At 41.6% G+C, this 22,236-nt stretch overlaps 1 protein-coding gene across 1 annotated transcript; it reads right to left on the reverse strand.

Moving 5' to 3' along the window:
* Nucleotides 1–1,587: 1,587 nt before the first annotated feature.
* CD8A (CD8a molecule) lies at nucleotides 1,588–16,358 on the reverse strand. The gene is made up of 6 exons (XM_031949806.1): nucleotides 16,144–16,358; nucleotides 15,527–15,895; nucleotides 13,770–13,886; nucleotides 12,971–13,078; nucleotides 11,839–11,869; nucleotides 1,588–1,749 (listed from the first exon to the last, which is right to left on the reverse strand). Exons 1-6 carry the CDS (start codon nucleotides 16,196–16,198, stop codon nucleotides 1,698–1,700), a joined length of 732 nt encoding a protein of 243 aa, XP_031805666.1. The 5' UTR covers nucleotides 16,199–16,358; the 3' UTR covers nucleotides 1,588–1,697.
* Between the last annotated feature and the right edge of the window lie 5,878 nt (nucleotides 16,359–22,236).

Below are 22,236 nucleotides of genomic sequence, written 5' to 3' on the forward strand. Positions count from 1 at the left end.
CAATTAACTTTCCTGGGGATTGTTGTTCTCTTTTTTTAAAACGATGTTGGACGAGGTGGCTTCTGGTGTATGACAGATTTGTGATCTTAAGAAAACAGGATCCTGGCCCTTACTGAGCTTACAACCTAGGACAAGACAGGAGGCTTGGACAAAAGTAGCTATAATATCAAGTAGCATGAGTTAAATGCATAGAACGGCTGCAAAAAAAAAAAAAAAGTGCTGGGACAGATTTAGGGTGGGAGAGATCATTTTCTGCTTGGGTGTGTAGGTGTGGAAATCTGTGAAGGCTTCATAAAAGAGATGAGCTGTATCTTGAAGGATGATTGGGACCAAATACCAGCTTCCTGTAAACAGGAAAAGATGGAGGAAAGGAAAAAAAAAAATCCTTAGAAGGATCTAAGGAAAGATGGAGGTCCTATCCCCCCGCATTTAATCCATGATATATTCTAGGCAAAAAGAGTATAAGAGATAGGAAACAGGCTGCTTGGGGCACTTTGGATGGGCTCCTAGCTTTGCTTCCTACCAGGAAGTCCCTTTAGAGTTTACAAAATGCTTTTATACATTCTCTCATTTGGGCTTCACGACAACCCTGTGAGGTAGGGGAGAATTACAGCTGTTATCAGCTTCATTTTGCTCACGGTCACACAGCGAGTACCCATCCTGTCTCTGCTGTACAAGAAAGTACAGTGTGATATAATTGTTCCTTATGTTATGCTATCATTCCTTTGTTCTTTGTGGCAGGCACTCCATAACTATATCCACTTTACTTATGGTTCCTGGTTTAGTTCAGCTTCATTCTGTAGTCTGTGTAAAAATGAAATCTTGCCAAGTGGGCCTGAGAACTGGGGCCCCTGCTCTTGAATCCAGGATCACCCACCCAATGAGTTGGCAAGTAATTTTTATGTCTCTGGTCATCACTTTTCCCCATCTGTAAAACATACATTGGACTAGGCCAGTGGTGTGATGGCAAATATTTTAACAACCAGTTTTTTTGAAACAAATAAACTCATACATGTATTACATGAAACACTTTTAAACTTGATTTGCATTATCAACTTTTCTTTATTACTTTCTTTTTAAAATTTTTAAATATAGTTTAATATTCTGCTGCTAAAAATAAGAAATAATAGTGATTGAAATTTCAACCAATTAGATTTAGTAATATAGAGAAAATTCAGTGACAAAGAACATACATTTATTATTTTTTTTTCTTTTCACTTTAAGACTAGACAATCGACAAAACAAGGAATCAAGACTTGATTTGTAGCGTTTCCCCTGCCCCACTTCAGTTTCCCAGATGTTAATGTTCACAGCGAGAATGTTACAACTGGCCCAGCTTCTGTGAGCTGACTCCAGTCCATCCATCCCTAAGACTTCCACCCCCAGGATTCCACGACTGTATGGGCACAGCCCATCATTTTGTGCTTTCAAATTAGGCACCCTCACAGTACTCGCTTGACTAGGGCCCTGAAACAAAGTTCATTCTTCTTGCAATTCTCAAAATAAACAGAAAAATGAACACTCTCCCAGACACGGGTATTCCCCACCCCTACCCCCACCCAGCCAAACCTCCAAAAAAAGGGAAGAAGGAAGAAACAGAAGGGGGAAATCGTTGCCAATTTATACAGTGAAATATCTCAGGTAACAGCTTTGTAGTAGCCACTGTCATGCTTGTCGCTCCACGTCCACCAGCTTCATTAAACATATCTCTCTGGTGGGCCAGACTTTCCTCCTTCTCTGATCAGGGGCCTAGAGAGTGGGAGGAAGAGGCATAATGTTTCATAAATAGTCCTGCAAATAAGCACCATAGCCAGAGAGATTAAAAGAAGACCCTTTTATACCAGGACAGCTAAGAGCAAAGCCCCGGAAACAACCCGTGGGTCCTGACTGAAGAACAGCTGAATAATAATAACAGCATTTCTAGATCACTTTAGTTTGCAAACCACTTTACAAGGATTATCCATTTGAGCATCGCAACCACTTTGGGAGACGGGTTCTGTGAGAGGCAAAGTGATTTGTCCAAGATCACGCTGGTCTTTGCTGCCAAAGAAATAACAGCTACGAAAGATGGAAAGCTAGGAAAGCTTTCCTAAAGTGATTTTAGGATCTTGGCTTTAGAGCCACAAGGAACCTTAGCAGCCATCTTGCCTTACCCCATGATTAACAAATGAGAAACTGCGTCCGGAGAAATTACTCGCTTAAGGTCCCACAGGGAGAAAGTGTCACAGGCAGGATTTCCTGCCTTCCAAGTCCAATATTCTACCCACTGGACCCGTTATCACCTTGGAAACCCACATGTTTCCTCATCTCGGGCCACTGAACAGAGTTGTTGGAAAAGTGGATAAACCAGAGAGGACGGGCCTGGGTGGGCTGAGAGTAACTAACCAAAGGATCCCTGTGGGGGAAGTAGAGGCGGAATGGGGGAACAAACACAGGAGGATGTGGGGACATTAGAAAGAACCTTCATGCTTCCATGGTTTTGTGGCTTTGCCTTGGGTGGGCCCCAAGTCACAAGTGGGTGCCCTCATTTGCCCTGGAATCTATGAATGAAGGTTAATCAGATAACATGTTAATCCCCTTCTCATTTTTGCCTCCTCTACAAGACCTAAGAAAGAAGCAAAAATAAAAGGAGGGGAAAAGAGGAAATGATGGTAGAATGGAGGAGAAATGGTGAAAATGTAGAAATGAAGGAAAACAAGGGAATGAGACCTCAATATTTCCTTAAGAACTCCTTTTAGAGTCGAGATCTTTTTTATTCATTCATTTCATTCTGAAGTAGGGGTGCCGAGTTGGGGGGGCAGCAGGCGGGGGTAGCAAGCAGACAAGATGGGTAAAAATGCATGAGGAGACTGAATTATGTCCACTCTGATCTATACTCCAGCCTTGGTGAAAACCCCCATTAAATAGTGTTTCTACAGGAAGCCAGCATAGATCAGAGGGGAGAAAGAGGGCAGGATAGAAAGAGGGGCCAGGGGAAAGCAGACCCACCTTGAGCATTTACTGCCTTGAGTCAGCGGATGCTCAAGCCTGGAGGCCGTTTTCTGTCTGAAATCGAAACTCCGTCTGGTCTCCATCATTGGAGGAACCAGTCTCGAAACACAAGAAAGTGGGTAACCAGAGGAACAGAAGATCAGGCCTCATTTTGTAGAGAAAGAAGTCTCATCCCTCACACCGACTGTTTGCATGTGGGCCATTACAACAGGATACACCAAGAACTTCAGCACATCCAGCAAGAGAAGTTAGGAAATTGGGACTCACTTGGGCCTCGACCTTCTCACCTAAAGCAAGATTGGTCTGGATCATCTCCAAAGTTTTGAAGAGTTCTGTGATTCTGTGACTCTACAATGCTTCAGATTTAACTCTGCCCTTCTTGTGGTCTGAGCTGTGTTTGCAGGAACAGCTTCATATTGTTTTGGTCTGGAGATCAATGGGCCCAAGAACCATTGGGAGTCACTTTGTAACCCGGCCCAGCCGAAAAAGAGCATGGGAACAATCAGCAGAGAATGATGGGGAAGAAAGATGAGGAAGGAAGCGGGTGGGGTGGATATTAATAAGGGAGAGTCCTTCTATTTGCTTAACATCACTAAAAAAAAAAAACTTTTTTACTGAAATATGGGGAAACAGCAAACATCGACAAGACATGCTGAAAAAGCCAAAGCAACAGACCTAAAAAGAGAACTCTTCAAACCACTAATTCTGTTGTTTGTCCTTTGTTCTTGAAAAAGACTTCAAGAGGGTGTTTCTTAATGAAAAGCCAGAGAAGAATCAAGGCAAAAGATGACCTAGTTTGTCTTCACAAAAGAATCAGTCTAGGAGGGGAAGACCTGCCTGCTAAATAATACCTAAATGAGAAATAAATTAGGGACTGGTCTCCTCTCCTATGATTTCATAGTATTCAGTAAATTTTATGGGCAATTAAAGAATAACAAAACAATGTACAGAACTGTAAGGAGAAATATACAAAAGTGTAATTGTAATAAGAGATTTCACCATTCTCCTCTCAGAATATGACAAAGTAAGCAAAGGATTGAAAAAGGAAATGGAGAGTTTGAAGGATTCATCAAGTATGGTAAAATTAGTTAACAGATGTAAGGAGAAGCATTTTCTTTCCAAATCTCTCTGGACTAAGCACAGAAATTGGTTATATACTGGGATACACATAATCAAACTTGGTGACACAAAAAAATCAGAAATTTTACATAATTCCCAGACCTCATTATTACAAAGTTAGAAAACTGAAATATAATTTAGAATTTCCTCACCTCGTGAAAATTTTTTTTAAAAGCAATCAGATTGCTAAGATAACACTGTAATCAGAGAAGAAACCTATAATACAACACATAATATTTTAAACCAATAAAAATACAGAAAAATATTGTTCAGTCATCTTTAAGTTGTTTCCAACTCTTTATGACCTCATTTGGGGTTTTCTTGGCAAGATACTGGAGTGGTTTGCCATTTCCTTCCCTAGCTTATTTTATAGATAAAAAAACTGAAGTAAATGGGATTACATGACTTGCCCAGGGTACACAACTAGTAAGTATCTGAGATCTGATTTGAATTTAGGTCTTTCTGACTCCAGGCCTAGTACTCTATCCATTGCAAATCCACCATTTAAAAAAAAAAAAAAAAGCTATTGTGAAAAGTTAAAAGAACTTTAGGGAATATTTATCATGTTTTAGGAAATCTATCACATTTCCACATGTAAAAGTGATAACCAAAGAGGAATAGATGACTACCTATATCAGCACAAACATCCTGAATAGATGCAAGAAATCAGGAATATGACTAGTTCAATAGCAAAAATAAATAGGGAAGCTTATCAAAGAATGTCAGATTTTTTTGTGCGGGGGGGGGGGAGGGGGAAAAGGCAGGGGAAAGAAAAGATATTTGACTTAGATGAAATTAGATTCTCTTGTTGGAGAATTTTCTTAACACCTCAAAGAATAGCTAGATTGATCAGTGGTGGAGAGCTGGAAGTCCTTGGTCCAATACTCAGACATTTACCAACTGTGCTGTCCCAGGCGAGTCCTAAAACTCTCAGCCTTTATTTCTTCACCTGTAAATAGGGATGATGATAACATCTTCCTTATGAGGTTGTAAGGATTAAATTAGCTTTTTGGGTTCACTTTGTAAATCTTCAAGGGCTAAATGCCAGCCACAGGAATGACTTCAAAACATACATGGTTGTCTTCTAAAAACCGGACAAAGATAACACCAAAAAAGAAAATTTTCAATTGATTTCACTTATGAATTCAGATGAAAAAAATCTTAAATGAAATCTTAGCAAACAGAATACACTGCCACACAGAGTTCTAAGTAGCAATTTTTGAAACTTAGGCAAACAACCTGAATATTCATGAAAAGTACCTTCAAATCAACTTTTAAAGGCAAATTCAAAGGAGTAGAAAGAGAAATACTAGAATTCCTGGGGTCTTCCCTTCACATGCAACGTGACCACATGAGACTGAGGAGAAAAAGAGGCCTGCTATTTCCATTTTTAACTAAAATGATTAAAATTTGAAATTTTTATCTAGTGACGCTAATGTCCTCTAAATTTTGATACCACTGGGCAAAGCCATAATGACCCCATTAATATTAAATCAGTCAACAAATATAAGGTTTGTATGATGTGCTGCAGGCACTATGCTAATCTCTGGGAAAACAATACAAATAATTGTTAAAATTCCCTTCAAAATAATCAGGACTAAGTGGTTAATTGAGCAAAACGGCTATCTAAATCTGCCTCGTGCTTCTCTAGTTGTATTCCTATATTCTACTGTCACATAAGTAGAAAATATGAAGAAAGACAAATTTCACTCATAGTAACAACATGAACTTGTTGTTTGAAAAAGGAAGGTTGCACTCAAGGACCTCTAAGATCTTTTATAACTCTACACTTAGGGAAAAAATAATTTAATAAACTGAAAGATATGTCTTGTTCCTAGATGGGAACATAAAATATAGGAGAAGTGACAAATGTCCTCATAGACACACAAATAGCTTTCATATTTACTATGAATTATGTTGCTGCAACCCAGACCAAGGACCACTTGGAAACAAATGGAAACAAGACTTTCCCTACCTTGGTACACTGTATCTAACATCAACAGACTTGTTTTCCAATCCTGACTCTGTCTTCTTACTCTAAAATCAATGTTCTCACTCTCACCCCTACCTCTTAGAATCCCTAAATTACTTCAAGATCTTCACTTTCTGTAGGTAACCTTTACTAGTCTCCCCTCCAATCTTCTAGAAAGCTGTCTTCCATCTGCTCTCTTAGATATATTTAATATATACCTAATAATAAACAAGTTAGCCTCCTATTAGAATATAAGCTTCTTGAAGCAAAGATTGTCTTTAATTTTATGTCTCTATCCTTTAACACAATGTGTATTCTTTAATAAGCACTTAAATTCTAATGTATTGATTGATAGTGTTTCCCTTTTGTATTTAATGCTAGTTTTTGGATTTAGTTATATACTCCTTATAATAATATTAAACAATTACCTCCATCTATCTATGGCTGTGTTATAATATTTATGATTTGTGAAAGATTTTTTTTCTACTTCTATTGATACAATTTTGTGGTTTTGTTTTTAATATGATTTATGTTAATGATTTCCTAATGCTATCCTGTTATTTCATCCCTGATAAAATATAACTTGATCAACATCAATAATTTTTTTAGATCTATTGCCATAATTTTGTTTTTTGTTTTCGACTAGGATTATCCTTCTCCAGTTTGTGTGTTAGAACCACAACTGCCTCATAAAACATGGTTGTAAAATGTTTTCTTTCTCAGTTTTTGAGGATGTAATTTGTGTTGCAGAGGTGTTAACAGCTTTTTAAACATTTGATAGAATTTATCTATAAATCTGACTAGAATGTATTTCCTTTGTAATCAGTTCCATTTAATACTTATTCACTTATTGTGATTTTTCTTAGTTCATTTTGTATTTTCATAGTTTGATTTTCCTCTCTTTAAAAAAAAAAAGCTAGTTAGCTAAAGTTTTATGAATTTGCTAATCTTTTTAAAGAAGTGGCCTTTAATTTTATAAATTCTCTAGTCTCTTTGTTTTCCATTTTCTCTATTTCTCCTCTAATATTAAACTTTCCCTCAGTTTTTTGAAAATTTATTTTCTCATTTTAACATTACATCTTTTATTCAATAACCCCTTCTTTTTCTATTTTGTTAATGCATTTTTGAAGAGTTGTAACTTTAAGGTCAGATTTAGCTGCATACCAAAAATTTTGATGTATTATCTCATTTGTCTCATTCTTTCACATTATTATTATTTTTATATTTTATGTTAATTTTTCATGTTTTGCTTGTTTACAAAATTATTATTTTTGTTGTAATATTATTTTTAAAAGATATATTCCATATTTTCTGCTTTTTAACATTCAATTATAATTTTGTTCTAGCCTCTCTGTGCCAGAGTGCATGACTGAGAATTTTTTGTTTTTGTAAAGGTACCATGCAGTGCTAAGAAATATGTATATTCTTTAATGTTCCCATTTGGACAATGTCATAAAAATGTTTTCAGTCTTATAATTTCCTTCTTTGTTTATCATTCTATCAGATTCATTCAGTTCTGAAAGAATATTAATGTCTCCTATGATTGTTGTTATTATCCATGTCTTTTTGCAATTCAGTTAACTTTTCCTTTACAAATTTAAAGCAATATCATTTGGTGCTTATATCTTCATTATTAATATAGGTTCGTTATCTATGATTTCTTTAACTGTAATATAGGTTCCCTGTTTATTTCTTCTGATAATAGCATAACAGGGTCCCTGATATCATGGCAGAGGAAACTCCTCAGTGAGGAAATTCCATTTGCTGAGATCGATTGGCACTTTCTCTTCAACTTATTGTTTTAGAGTTTCCTAGAACACTAAGGGGCTTTTAAGTGACTTATCTAGGAACACATAGTATGTATCAGAAATAGGACTTTAACCGAGGTCTTCGTGGCTACAAGGCTGGATCTTTTTTGACTCCACCAGGTTCCCTCTCTTGGTAATACGCATTCTTCTTTTAACTTTGTCTGTTAGCATGGTCACAATTACTGTTTTGGGTTTTTTTTTTAAACTGTTTTGGGTTTTTCACCTTATGCATAGTCAATTTTGTTCTAGTCTCTTACTTTCAGATATTCTTTTTTAGATGAGATTTCCTTGTCAGGAAGACTTGAATTTGAATCTTTCACTACGACTAGCTATATGATACTAGGCAAGTCACTTATATCTCTAAACCTCAGTTTTCTCATTTGAAAAATGGGAGTTTGGGGGAAGTTAGGTGGCACAGTGGATAGAGCACCAGCCTTGAAGTCAGGAGGACTTGAGTTCAAATCTGGCCTCAGACACTTAACACTTCCTAGCTGTGTGACCCTGGACAAGTCACTTAACCCTAACTGCCTCAGCTTAAGAGAAAGAAAGAAAAAATGGGAGGACTAATAGAACTCATATCAAAGATTGCTATAAAGATTAAATTAGATAATATGCATAAAATAACATAGTTAAAGTACTTTGCCAAATCTTAAAAGTTCTCTGTATCAGCCATTTTAAATGTCAATTCAGTTCATTTTACAGCCTTGGACAGTCTCTTAGTGCTTCCCAGTTTCTGTCAAAATTTTTGCACAGAACTTAGGAAAAGGGGAAATAGGTCCTGGCTCTTGAGTTGTGAAGGGTAACCTCAAGAAAGAACCTTTTGTTTCATAGCCACAAATGCCCAGGGACTGGGAGTAAAGATGGGAGTGGTGGCGCAGAGAAGGAATCAGTTGACCTCATTCTCAGCCCTTTTCCTCTCCTTCAGCAACTTGGGTGCTGGAAGATAGCCAGTCATAAGAGTCTACCTGCCTCCTCCTCCGACCCACCCCCCAAAAAAGTTCTTTGTAGTTTCTTCTCCTTAGAGGAGGGACTCAGAAGTTAAGACACCAATGTGGGCACAAGACACTCTTGTGTAAAGCCTGGGGATTTTTGTTGTTCTGGTTGAGCTGCCTTTTCAGGCAGGTAAGCCCTTCACAATGGGGTTCAGTGGAAAGAGCAATCTCTCTTTCTGCAAGCAAAGAACCCAGGGCTCAAATTCCATCTCTTGTCCTTTCTCCCAATGTGACCCGTCCAATGTCACACTTTACTTCCCATCTGTAAATTAAACTTCAGTGAAAACATTGACCAATGATGGAAGGGAGAGTAGCTGTGACTCTAAGGAGGTCAAATAAGTATTAAATTAAAGTTATTCATTTAATTTTAATAATTACAACTAAATTATTAATGTGCTACTCAATCTTCCTTGGGAAGGAGGGGGACAATAGTTCTGTGTGTGTACTTCAAGAGAAGAGAGAGGGAGAGAATATAATTGGTTCCTCTTGTTTTGAAAAGATCATATGTTTCATAATAGCTAGCATTTATTTATAGCCCTTTAAGGTTTGCAAAGTACTTTACAAATATTTTCTCATTTGGATCTCTTAACAATCCTAAAAGATCCATAACTTATTTTTACAGATAAGGAAATTGAGACAGGAACAGTTTAAGAAACTAGCTTAGAATCACATATTTAGTAGGCAACTTAAGCTAAATTTGAACTCAGGTCCTCCAAGTCTAGCCTTCTGTGCACTGTGCTCCCTAGTTGCCATTAGAGCTAGAAGGGGTTACCACTTCAGTTTTACACATGAAAAAATGGAGGCCAAAGGACATAGGATCATACATCTAGTAAATGTCTGAGAGGGGAGTTGGCTTCCTGACTCCCAGTCCAGAACCCTCTCCCCTATATCAAGCTGCCTCTCACGACTCTGCTCTACATTTTTGTCATCTACCAAAAGGTTAAAATAGAAGAAAGCAGAAGTTTCCTGTCCCTCCCATGCCCTAAAATACCCACAGACTCGATTGGTGCCATGAGTTCCTTTATCAACTGGCAGCCCTCCAACCCCTTGAGGGCAAGGCAAGGGTACAACAATTATGTGCCCCAAGAGGGAGATGCAGAATGGAGATCATTATCTGTATATTTTAAGCTAAAATCGCGGGGCCTCACATATATTAGATGCTTAAATCTGTTGTATTGGAAAGAACTTTTTTTTTTTCCCCTCCTGAAACCACCAGATAATTGAGGTAGAAGGTGGTGGCAGGTTTTGTTTTATTTTGTTTTGTTTGTCATTATTGTTGCTTTCCTGGACTCCTAGATGATGTCACTACTTCTTTATTTCCCTGTCATATATTTTCAAGATTATGATTTTAGACACCCCAAAACAGGTACCACTTTAGACAATTAGCCATAAGAGGCCTTTCAATAAATCAGACAAGTCAGATGTTGGACACTGTTTCAACAAAACAAATACGAATCCCTTACTACTACGGGCTACGTTCCTCTCCCCTCCGTTTTCCTGTATTTATTTGTTTTTTTTTTCTTTTTTTTTATTGTATTATTATAGCTTTTTATTTACAAAACATATGCATGGGTAATTTTTCAACATTAACCCTTGCAAAACCTTCTGTTCCAATTTTTCCCCTCCCTCTCCCCTCCCCCAGATGGCAGGTAGTCGCATACGTGTTAAATATGTTAAAGTATATGTCTAATCCAATATATGTATCCTGTATTTAATTGTATGAATTTAGATCAATCACATTGTCTCCCCTTTTAAGGATTGTTTCCTTGTTTGTATTTTGTATTTCTGTAGCACTTCGTAAACAGTGGGTGCTTAATGGATCTTTGCTGCATTAATACTGTCAGACTGTTAATTCATAGCTAGACTTGCCTAACTTTTTCTCTGTTTTTTTTTTTTTCTTTTTTTGCGAGGCAAGCAATATTAAATGACTTACCCAGAGTCACACAGCTTGTGTAAGGCCAAATTTGAACTCAGCTCTTCCTGTCTCCAGGGCCAGTGCTCTATCACCTGGTGACACCCCACCATGCCCCCTTTGTCTTTTTTACATTTTGTGAGGAATGACACTTGCTGGGGAAAAAGGAAGGCTCTACGTGCTATAAAATCAAAAGATAAAAATATTTAAAATCCCCGTTCACAGGCAGTTTTACTGGTCAAGTAGGTTGTAAGAGCAGAAGATCTAGGAGTCCAGAGGAACTGATTACTCTTCCTTGCATAGCTGTGCAACAAGAAAGAACGAAGGCACAGCTATTCTGAAATAGGAGGCACTTGGGTTTGGGTCCTGCCTCTGATGCTTACTCTCTGGGCGACTCGGACAAGTCCTCTTACTTTCCTGGGGGCACTTAGTGGATAGAACACCGGACCTGGAGTCTGAAGACCTGGGTTCAAATATGGCCTCAGACACTTAATAGTTATCGTGTAACCCTAAGCAAGTCACTTAATCCCAACTGCCACTCAAAAAACAAAAACTTCCCTCGGCCTCAGTTTCCTTCTCTGTAAAAAACAAAAGGATTGGACTAGATGGCCTCTGAGATCCCTTCCGGCGGTCGATCTATCTATCTATGATTCAACGGGGCGAGCTTGAGGAACACATATATACAAACACTTATTCGTTGGGTCAGGACACAGGCAGCCTTCCCTGTCACGCTTCCCTCCCCAGGACCCGGATTCCCCATCTAGTTCTGTTCCCAAGATCCGGTATCCCCAGTTCTTGAAAGTTTCCTCCTCCCCCCCCAAAAAAGAAAGTTTCCCCCCATCACCAGAGCTGCTGGTTTCCAGGGCTGGAAGCTTTCACACGCCGCGTTTAGCGTTTATTAAGTATCCGAAGGCTCTGTGATTGGGCCCGGGAAGAATTCGAACCCCAGGAGTCCTCATTCCAAGCCCACTCAAACACGCTCTGCAGAATTATCAGTAATGCCAGTTAGAGCGATCGCACCCAGGGGAACGCGGGGGGACTTACCGTGGACACCGGCAGACTCGTCTTCGTGACCCTTAAGGGGAAAAAAAAAAACAGAATTAAAAACAGCCGTAAGAAACAGCGCGTGTCCTTCCGAGTGCTGGGGAGGAGGCTCCGGATTTTGCCTTTCTCCGTTTCTCCAGCCCAGCTCAGGGCCGGACCAGAGCAGGCGCTTTAATACTAGTCCCCCGAACCTCTGCTCCTTGGACAGTTTCTTCCGTTTAAACGCGAGTCCTGCAGCGTGGACAGCGCAGTCCTGAAACTGCCGTCTGCGCGCCGCTCTTCCCATGTTACTCCCCCTCACCTCCTCACTTGCTCCTTCCCTCCCGGACAGCCCAGGCCTGGAGCTGCCTTTCTACTCCTCTCTGACTCTTGGAATTTCATTCCCATTAAGGCTCCGTTTAGGGGCCACCTTCCAGGATTTCCTCCCCGATTCCTCCAGCCTCCTAGCCCCATCCCCATCACTTTGCATTTATTTTGTGACCCTGTCCGATCTCCCTCCTCTTTTCCTGAAGGACAGAGTCTTCTGTTTCCGGATCCCCCAGGACCGGGGACGTAGGGATGGGACTATCTCTATAATCTCACTCCCAGTTGAGGAAAATCCCTCCGCAGTGCTGGTCACCAGATCTCTGCAGTTTAGTCTCAGAGAGTCTGGGCCATCGGCCTTGACGGGTCAGAGGCAGGATTTGAACTCCTCATGTTCCTGGTTCTCTATCCATGTTCTAATGCTGCAGATGCTTGATTGATCGCTGCCCAGGCAGGGTCTGCTTGGGTAGGTCATCTCTAAACTGGGTGATTATTAGTTTCAAGAAGCCTCCGGGCCAGATAAAACCTCCTCTCCCGCTGCTGTCCAGGGGCTTTATCTCATTAGCTTCCCATCTGCAAAGAGCCCTGATTTGGGGATCAGAAAACTTAGATTTAAATCTCAGCTCCTACCGGTTGCTTAAGTTGGGGAAGATGCTTTAAATTCTCCAAGGCAAAGGGAGGGGTCGTTATGGAGCAGAATGAGCTGATTGCGGGATGGGGTGAGGCAGTCTCCCTACCCCTCTGGGCTTGGGGAAACCAGGCAATGGCTCAAGCAGAAGGGATTGTGGTCTGGGGAGGAGAGAGTATGGAAACAAGGGTTGCCTCTTACTCTGGCAGATGGTAATGGCAATGATCAGGGCCAGAAGCAAGACAACACAGACACCGGTCAGGGGCACCCAGATGTACAGGTCACAGGAGAAATCCAATCTCTTCTTTCCTGTATACATGAAACAGAGAGAAACTCAATAAGGCAACGGTCTTCCTGACTGGAAGTTGGCGGACAAGAAATTTTGGAGAACATTTCCTATCTTCCTCTGCTCCAATCTCCCTCTCCCTTCCAGGCCAGCTCAGAAGCAACCTTCTCCAAGAAGAATTTCCTACTTGCTTCTCCCCACTCTCTATTCCCAGAAGCAATTTGTCCACCCCCCCCCCCCAATATAGCCCTCTGGGGAGACCTTATCCTTGTACTAATTCCCATTCTGATTTGTATCATAAAGATAATATAAAGTACAGAGCTAACCCTTCTCCCCTTCACCCCAAATAGATTCTAAGTTTAGATTCTGGTGTTTTAATCTTTACTACCTAATGTGGCACTTGGTGCATAGTGAGAACTTTAATAAAACATTTGTTGAGATCCTGCTGCTTTCCATTGGGGAGCGTCCTTTGCCTATTGCTAGGACAGCACTGAAGGTTCTAATCTTGGGGAGAGGAGACAGGAAGTGATGAGCAGATAGAGGTGAGGGGTGGGGAGTGGGGGTGGGGGTGGGGAGTGAAGTCCAAGTTTCTGGGCCAGGGTTTCCCACAATAGTGTCCTAGGGCATCACCCCCAAGTGCAGGAACACATGTCAGGGTTAGGTTGGAACTCCCCTAAGAAGCTGAGGACAGGGAGGTAGGAGTCATTGCCTCACCTTGGGAGCTGGCGATGGACTTGCATTTCCCAGAATTTGCTGAATTCTGGATGGGAGAGCTGGTGGTGGTCAGCAGAGTGGTAGTCTTGGGCTTGGGTGCAGGGGTAGTGGCCTTTACTGGGCAGAGAAAAAAGGGAAGAAAGTGAACCAAGTTGGTTGAGGGAGCTCCCTGACTTAATATTTCCTCATCCTTTAAAAGCAACAAATTATTCTTCCTCTGATCTTCATCCCCAGGCAAGAAACTGGGTGATTAAACTCCTTCTATTCTCAGTTGAATGCAGAGATGTTAGGCCATTATCCTTCTACAGAGACACAGTCCCAATCCAACTCAGGGGGTCCTCTCGGCTCCCTAACACTTTCCCCAGGCTGGGGGCAGAGGAAACATTAGCACAATTTCATCAGTAATAGTCAGGTACTCAGCATTATTCGTTCAACAGGAGAATTCTGCAGTGAGCCAGTTCTTGCAGAATTCAGCGGACAAGTTGGTACTTTCTAAGGGTGGAGCAGGGCATCTGTGTTTCTACAGGTTCAGGTCCATTTTTTTTGCTCTATGGATGCGTTATCCATAGATCAGTTTTTATCCACATATCTGTCCTTATATGTTTAAAGACCCATGGGCAGAATAGCATGCTCTGGGAGCAAGAAGAAAGAGATATTTAGATGATTTGGCTCACTAGTCTTGGGCTCTAATCTGGATTCTGCTCTGAGCAAAGTAGTGGATCGTTCTGGGTCTCAAGTCTTCCTCTATGAAGAATGGACAAGCCATTTTTTGACATAGTCAGAAGCTCCTCATTCCTCCTGGGCAAGCTTGGAAAATCACATGATCTCTAGAAGTCTCAATTCTTTGATCTTTAAAATGGGCATAATACACCTGCCCTATTTATTAACCTCAGGCGGTTATTGCCGCCTGAGGTTATCACATGAAATACAGGAAAAATGCTTTCAGAACTTTAAAATAAATAACTTAAGGCAGAGGTGAGCTCAACAATTTAGAACTTAGCTTCGGTGATGCTGTTTATAACCCAACACATGGCTACCCATCCTCAGTCTCTCCTGTCCTTGTCTTTCATTAAGACTCCCCCTCAACAAGCTCTCTATGTGGGAAGGGCATCAGATCTTAACTTTAAAGGGCCATCCAGATGTCAGTTACTTATTATTGTGCAACTTTTTGAAGAGCATGTCCGTGGGATCTGAGTCCCCTTCATGCTGATGGGTGCAGGGAGGAGGATGAGGAGACACTGAGGAAGGCGGATTACTGAGGATCTCTAGTAATAACAATAATAATAATTTGGGGTTCCACAATCCTTTCCATGCATTAAAGGTTCATAGATGTATAAGTACAAGGGATTTTAGCTGTCCTTCCTTATCTCCCGGAGGAGGAAAGTGAGATCCATATCTTTGGATCTTAGTGGATTCTCAGCGCCCAGGATGCTTGAAGTCACCCAGCACCGAACGCTCTCGGTGAGCTTTGGTTTTCTGGGTCACCCACTGTGATCCTGGCGCAGTGAAAAAAGGGAAGCGCGCGCGGGAGGCCGGCCAGCCTCCCGACCCTACTCGGAGCGCGCGCGGGTGGTGTCCGGGACAGCTCCCGATGCGCTCCCGTCGGTGCCTTGCCCCGGGGATAGATAGGGTAGGGACAGCCGGGCCCTGAGCCCTTCCGGGACCTCGGGGGTGGAGTGGGGTGGGGTGGGGTGGGGTGGGACTGGGGCTGACCCTGCGCCCTCCCAGGACCTCAGCAGCGGGGCCCGGGCCCTGACCTGGTAGTAAGACAGCTACGAAGGGACTGAAGTACATGATGGCATTGCGGGTGACCACGCAGAAGTAGTAGCCCTGGTCTTGTGCTCTGAAGTCCTTCACGGTCAGGCGGTAGATGGAGGGCGAGACCCTCTCCCCCGCGAATTTCGTGGCGTCCAGGCCTTCGGCCAGCTTCACGCTGCTCGTGCCGCCCGAGATGTAGAGCAGAAAGGTGGGGGTCAGGGCTCCGGGAGACTGGCGCAGCCACGAGCACCCCGTGTTCGAGGCGCTCAGCGCCTCGCACTGCAGCCGCACCTGCTCAGACGGCCGCACGTCCCGCTTCTCCGCCGGGCTCATCCGGAACCCCGGCTGCGCTTGGGACCCGAAGGGCTCTGGGAAGGAGAGAGCAAGAGCCGGGGGCCCGAGAGCTAGCGTCACGTGCTCCTCGGCCCGGCCACCCCACGGGGACACGGCGGTCCCAGCTGCGCCCTCCCTGCCCGGCTGTGCCCTCGGGCTTCGCGAGCCGGGATTCCCTCCCTCCCTCCCTCCCTCCCTCCCTCCACCTCCGGCCATCGGCCCGGATGCTCCGGGACGGACCGAGGCCGGGGTCCCGAGTTCTGGGCGCACTGGGGCTACTCACGCAGCAGCAGGGCGAGAGGCAGGAGCAGGGATCGGACGGCGGAGCTGGAGTCCATCTTTGGCTCCCTTGGTACTTCCCGCCCAGTCCAGCAGTCCCGGTGGAACCAGAAAGTTGGCCGAGTCCCGGTAAGAGGAGGGGGGCCCTCGGCTCGGTGAAGGGTGGAGAAGCTTCTCTGTCTAGTCCCGAGGAGACCAAAGGATGTGATGTCACTTGATACCCCCCACAGGAAAAAAAAAAATCTCTCTCCTTGAGGTTGGCCACCTCCCACCTGCAAGTGGTGAAGAACTGAGGGAAGGAAGGGGAAAGCAGAGGAGAGGAGCCTGCAGATGGGGGCGAGAATCCTTCCCTGCCGCCAACCCGGTCGGGACATCCTTGGTGGCCTGCGGGAGAAAGGCCCAACGGGTGGCTCGTGTTATATGTGGGGAAAGGGCCCGCACAGGCCTAGCCTTAATTTGTTACTGGGTTTGATAGAAAGGGAGACGAGATGATTTAATTCAACTGACTGTTATTAAAAATCAACTCAATCTATTCTGGAGGTTAGAACAGAATTCAAGTCTGTTGACTCTTCTGTGTGAGTGAGTGTAGCTCTGTGAGCCAGGAGGAGAGACCTTTCTTGCAAAATCTTCTAGAGGAAAAAGGGAGAAGACAAGAAAAAGAGATAAAAGTGGACAATGGTAACGGGAGTGAAGCAGAAGTTCTCAACTTGGGGTTCATGGATAGATTTCAGGCCATCCATGACCATGAGTGAGGGCAAAGTAATTTCTCAATTATTACTAACTTCTAACTGAAACTTGGTTTTTCTTTCAATTATGAAAGTAGATAACAAGCATAGTTAAGGGAAGGATTCCATGGCCTTTACAGGGCTGCCCGAGAGGCCCCTGACACACAAAAAGGTTCAGAACCCGTTCTAGAAGATCATAGATTTAGAGATGGAAGAGAAGCTTTGAAGGCTTATGCCAGCTCTCCCCGTTTTAAAGAGGAGGAACAGAGGCCCAAGGGTTAAATGATTTGCTCAATCACAGAGCTGATAAGGGTCGGATCCCCTGATTCCCAATCTAGTCTTTCCACTGCATTATATTGTGTTATTGGATGAAATCCCACGAATATTCCTTAAGTACCTACTATGTGCAGTGGATTAGTGTTTCAGCTTTTACCCCTAGTTTAAGGTTTAGATCTTTATGTCTTCCTTTGTAAAAAACAGAGAGAGAGAGAGAGAGAGAGAGAGACCAAGACAGAGAGAGAGACACAGACAGACACAGATAGACAGACAAACAGACAGAGAGACAGAGAGACAGAGACAGAGACAGAGACAGAAAGAGACAGAGACAGAGACCGAGAGACAGAGAGAGAGAAAGAGAGAAACACAGAGAGAAAAACACAGAGACAGAGAAAAAGTAGAAAAAGAGAGAGAGAAGTATAGAGATGGAATGACCAGTACTTAGTATCTTAGTATGATTCTTTTCAGGGGCACTGTAAGGGCTTGACAGACTGAGAGAGTATATTATATATTAAGCTACTACCATGTATTAAACACTGCCTACCTTCATCTTTAGAAATATGAATAGAAAAATTAAGGCAGTCCTTATTCTCAAGGAACTCCACCTTTTAATGGGGTAAGACAACACATTTGGGAGGTTTTATTTGCGAATCAAATATAAAGACCACAAAATCCTTCTGGGTGATGATGTGTCTCCACTAATATCATTTCTATGGATAAAACCATATCCATTTTTGATGTTAAGCCATTTGACATTTCCAAGGACTTTGGTGGTGAGAACTTTCTTTTCTGGGTCTTAAGTAGCTGTGACTTCAAATAGAATACTTGTCTGTTTTCGAGAAAAGTCAATTGACTCTCGTCTCTATGTGTGTTTGTGTGTATGTGTAGATCTGTAAAGCCTGAAGATGTTTTCTGTTGGGTTGAGAAGCTCTCTTTCAGGAGGGAATGAGAGGGAAGCATATTTTTTTTACCAGAGCCCAAGGAATTATGGGATTATATCAGATTACTACTAGAAGGGGCTTTTCCCTAAAAGGAATCTGGGAAGCTGAGTTAGAGCCAGATTGTGACGGCCTTATAATGTCACAGAGAGGAGTTTATATTGGATCCTAGAGACAAGAGAGAAACTACTGGAGTTTTTTTTCTTTTTTTCTTTAAACGATGCTGTATTCTTTTTAAAATAATATTTTCCCCTGGTTTGCATGCAAAAAACAATTTTAAAATGTGTCCTTTTTGTTGTTTACATTTTGAGCTCCAAATTCTATACCTCTCTCCTTCTTGACCCCCTTTCTCTGAGACAATAAGTAGTCTGATATAGGTTATACATATGTAAACATTTCCATATTAATCATTTTGTGCAAGAAAACTCAAGAAAGAAGCAAGGAAAGAAAAAAGAAAAGAAGGAAGAAAAGGAAAGGAAGGAAGTGAAAAATAGTATGCTTTAGACTGTATTCAGATTCAGTTCTTTTTCTGGAAATAGCATTTTCTTTTTCATCATGAGTCCTTGGTATTGTTTTGGATCATCGTATTGCTGAGAAAAGCGAAGTCATTCCCAGCTCTTCCTACAATGTTGCTGTTACTGTGTACGATGCTCCCCTGGTTTTGTCCCCTTTACTTTGAATCAGTGTTTGCCATTGAAGTGTCTTGAGCAGGGAAGTCATACCTATGCTTTAGGAATATATCCGTTTACCTCCAGTATGAAGCTGACTGGAGAGGGGAGACCCTTGAAGCAAAAGAGTCCAGTTAGGAGGTTATTGCCATAGTTCAAAAGAGAGGTGATGAACTAGAGGGATTGAAGTGTGAGTGATCAATATGAAGATTAAATAAGATGTATCAACTACTGACTATGGAAGGTGAGTTGAGAGAAAAGTCAGATGGCTTTAATCTCTGTCATATATTGGTCTTAACTTCCTCATACTATACTATAAAGTCCTTAAGGACTTATTTATTTTGTATCTCCCTCAGTGGGAGTACCAGGAATGTTAAGTGCTTAATAAATGTCTATTGATTGAATTCATAAATGAATAATTGAAAACCATGACGATTAGAAAACCATTTAAGTCAGTAGTTTTTAATAGAGAAACTAACCAACGGCAAAGTCATTGGATTTCCCTTTCTTCAAGGACCATATTTGTCATCAAATCCAATCGTTTTATTTTACAGATAAGGAAATGAGCCTAGAGGAATAAGTGCTAGAGGACACAAATGTAGTAATGAACAGATTCAGGTCCTTTGACTTAAAATCCAGGATTTTTTTTTTCACTCTGTTTGGCTGCCTTCAAAGGAACAATCATAGCTCACGTTTATACAGAGCATTAAGTTTTATAGAACACTAGATATACATTATCTTATTTGATTCTCACGATAACTCTGGGAGGTAGTTGCTGCTGTAAATCCCCATTTTTAAAATGAGGAAACTGAGGTAGAGGGTTATGGAATAGCTACTAAATCTCTGAAGCAGGATTAGAGTTCAGGTTTTCCTGGCTTTTATTCAGTGTACTTTGGGACTGCCTTTTATTATAAGGTTTAAGGAACCAAGCAACAAGAGTCTGTAGTTGCCAGGGGCCCTACAACTGACTTGATTCTGTTTCTCCCGTGGAGGATGTGGCTGTATCCAACTTGACAATGAATTCTATAAGCTAGATGGAGTGGAGTAATTGGAATTCAGTGTTTACTAGGAAAATGATTTACCCGAGATTGACAATAGCGTAAAGATGAAGACCAAAAAGAAGTAAAACTCTGTAACTAGTAATACCCATCCTTGATCCTGGAGCCCCAGGGAGGAAGCACAGCTCACTCTTTTTGGTGGAAAGGTGGGAGAATTTGGGGGTGAAATTTGGTATCTGTTATTGGACTTGCTCTCTTGCCAGTTGACTTTATCAGATTGTTTTTCTTTGTTAGAAGAGAGGCTCATGGCAATGGTGGGTGTTAGATAAAGAAATGACTATGATGTAAAAACAGAAAGCAACAATAACAGCTTGGTTTTAGATAAAACCTGAATTGTTTTTTTCAAATCAGTATTGGGTGGTCTCAGTCTGGAAATTCCCTCTCCCAAATGTAGATCTCATATTACTCTGTGACGTAAAGACTTAGAAAGTTGCCTGAAACTTGGCTTTTCTCAACAATGAGTGATTCAAAGTAGTTCCAACAGACTTGGAATGAGAAGTGTCAGAAAGAGAACTGTGGAGACCGAATGTAAATCGAAACAAAGTATTTTTTAAAATTTATTTCTTCCTTTTTAATCGCTTGCTTTTTTTTGCCCTGGTGATACATGTACATTAATTTTTTAAATACACATTTCTTTATGAATCACGTTGGGAGAGAAAAATGAGGACAAAAGGGAAAAACCATGAGAGAGAAAAAATAAGAAAAAGAGAAAAAAAAGTGAGCATAGCATGTATTGATTTATACTCAGTCTCCATCGCTCTTTCTCTGAATGCAGATGGCATTTTCAATCCAAAGTTTATTGGAATTGCCTTAGATCATTGAACCACTGAGAAGAACTAGGTCTTTCATAAGTTGATCATCGATAAACATAGTATTTTCAAGTTTTTGGTTTTTTTCTTTCTCATTTTTTTTTCCCCTTTTGGTCTGATTTTTCTTGCACACCATGACAAATATGGAAATATATTTAAAAGAATTGTATGTATTTAACCTATGGCAGATTGCCTGCTGTCTTGGGGAGGGGAGAGGTTATGGAGGGAGGGAGAAAAATTTGGAGTGCAAAGTCTTATAAAAATGAATGTCGAAAAGTATCTTTATTTGGAAAAATAGGAAAAAAAGTTGCCTGAAATCCTGAGGAATAAGGTGACTTCCCCATAGTTTTGAAGTCATCAATTTAGAGATAATCAGTCCCAATCCTATCATTTTGGAGCAGCTGAGTGACTTGCCCAGAGTGCCACAAGTAATAAGCACTTGAAGTAAGATTTGAACTCAGGTCGAACTCCAAGTCCAGTACTCTACTCATTAGCCCACACTGCCTCCCTTTATATTTAACCCTGCACTGCATTTCCACAAAATGACAAATAATTAAACTTACTTTTTAAAAAATCAAGATTCTTTATGATATCTAAGAATGAGAGATGGGGAGGGGATGGTTATATAATATGAAAAAGTAGGTATCCAAGAGTCAGCCTGCAGGAAGCCAGCTGCAGCTGGCTAAGGTTTCTTCCATCCTTTGAGCTCTGAAAGGCTGTCAGAACCTGGGCAGACTCTTTGTACTGAGCGACGCTGAGGGGGCACAATTCGAAGGGTGGGTGTCAAACCCACCCAGGTGGTTTCATGACCCCAATGATATTTGTGCCGATCTCAGTGGGATTTCGACAAAACCACAGTGACTTCCTCCCTGCGAGAAGCAGCCAGAGGCTGTTGAGTTGTGTGTGCATGGAGATCCTGACACCCTGCAGACCAACATGTGGACTTAGTCTTTCAGTTCCCAAGTCAGAGGAGCTCATGAGACCCAGAGGTGACCACAGACTCAGTGTGGTTTGGAAACAAAACCAGACCCAGTCACATTGAGGCGGACAGGTGGCTTGGATAACATTCAGGCCAGTGGAGAGAATCACAGAACCTCAGAGTGGGAAGCTAGTGGAAGCCAGTCCGAGGTATCATGAGGCACTGGAGACCATCTGGGGATGAAGAACTGGCTTCTAATCTCAGCTCTTGCATTTATTAGCTCTGTGGCTTCGGAGAGTTCATGTCCCCTCCATGTGTCTCCATATTTTCATCTGTAAGATAAAGAAATTGGACTCAATCAATCAATAAATCTGTATTCAATGCCTTTGATGGGCCATATTGAGCAATTTGGATACAAAGACAAAAAAGAAACTCCCCCTCATCATATAAGCCCCCCATCAAGGACTTATATGCTGTTGGCAGTATTATAATGATGTGAAAAATATATTGAGATAAAAAAATAATGGGGCAGCTAGATGGCACAGTCAGGAGGACCTGAGTTCAAATCCAGTCTCAGACACTTAATACTTCCTAACTATGTGATCTTGGGCAAGTCACTTAACCCCATTTGTTTTACCAAAAATAACAATAATAACAATAATAGAGAGTTAAACACATAAATACAAGATAATGGGGGAGGGTAA

The sequence above is a fragment of the Sarcophilus harrisii genome, chromosome 2 (genome assembly GCF_902635505.1).
Source record: "Sarcophilus harrisii chromosome 2, mSarHar1.11, whole genome shotgun sequence".
In the NCBI taxonomy this organism is placed as follows: Eukaryota; Metazoa; Chordata; class Mammalia; order Dasyuromorphia; family Dasyuridae; genus Sarcophilus; species Sarcophilus harrisii.

Bases quoted from the DNA above. Each gene is read 5' to 3' on its own strand.
- CD8A (XM_031949806.1), bottom strand. From the start codon at position 16,198: ATGGACTCCAGCTCCGCCGTCCGATCCCTGCTCCTGCCTCTCGCCCTG. The intron at 15,896-16,143 runs GTGAGTAGCCCC...TCTCCTTCCCAG, and splicing joins GCCTCTCGCCCTGCTGCTGC to AGCCCTTCGGGTCCCAAGCG. The intron at 1,750-11,838 runs GTAAGTCCCCCC...CCCACTCTCTAG, and splicing joins CGAGTCTGCCGGTGTCCACG to GCCCCTGATCAGAGAAGGAG.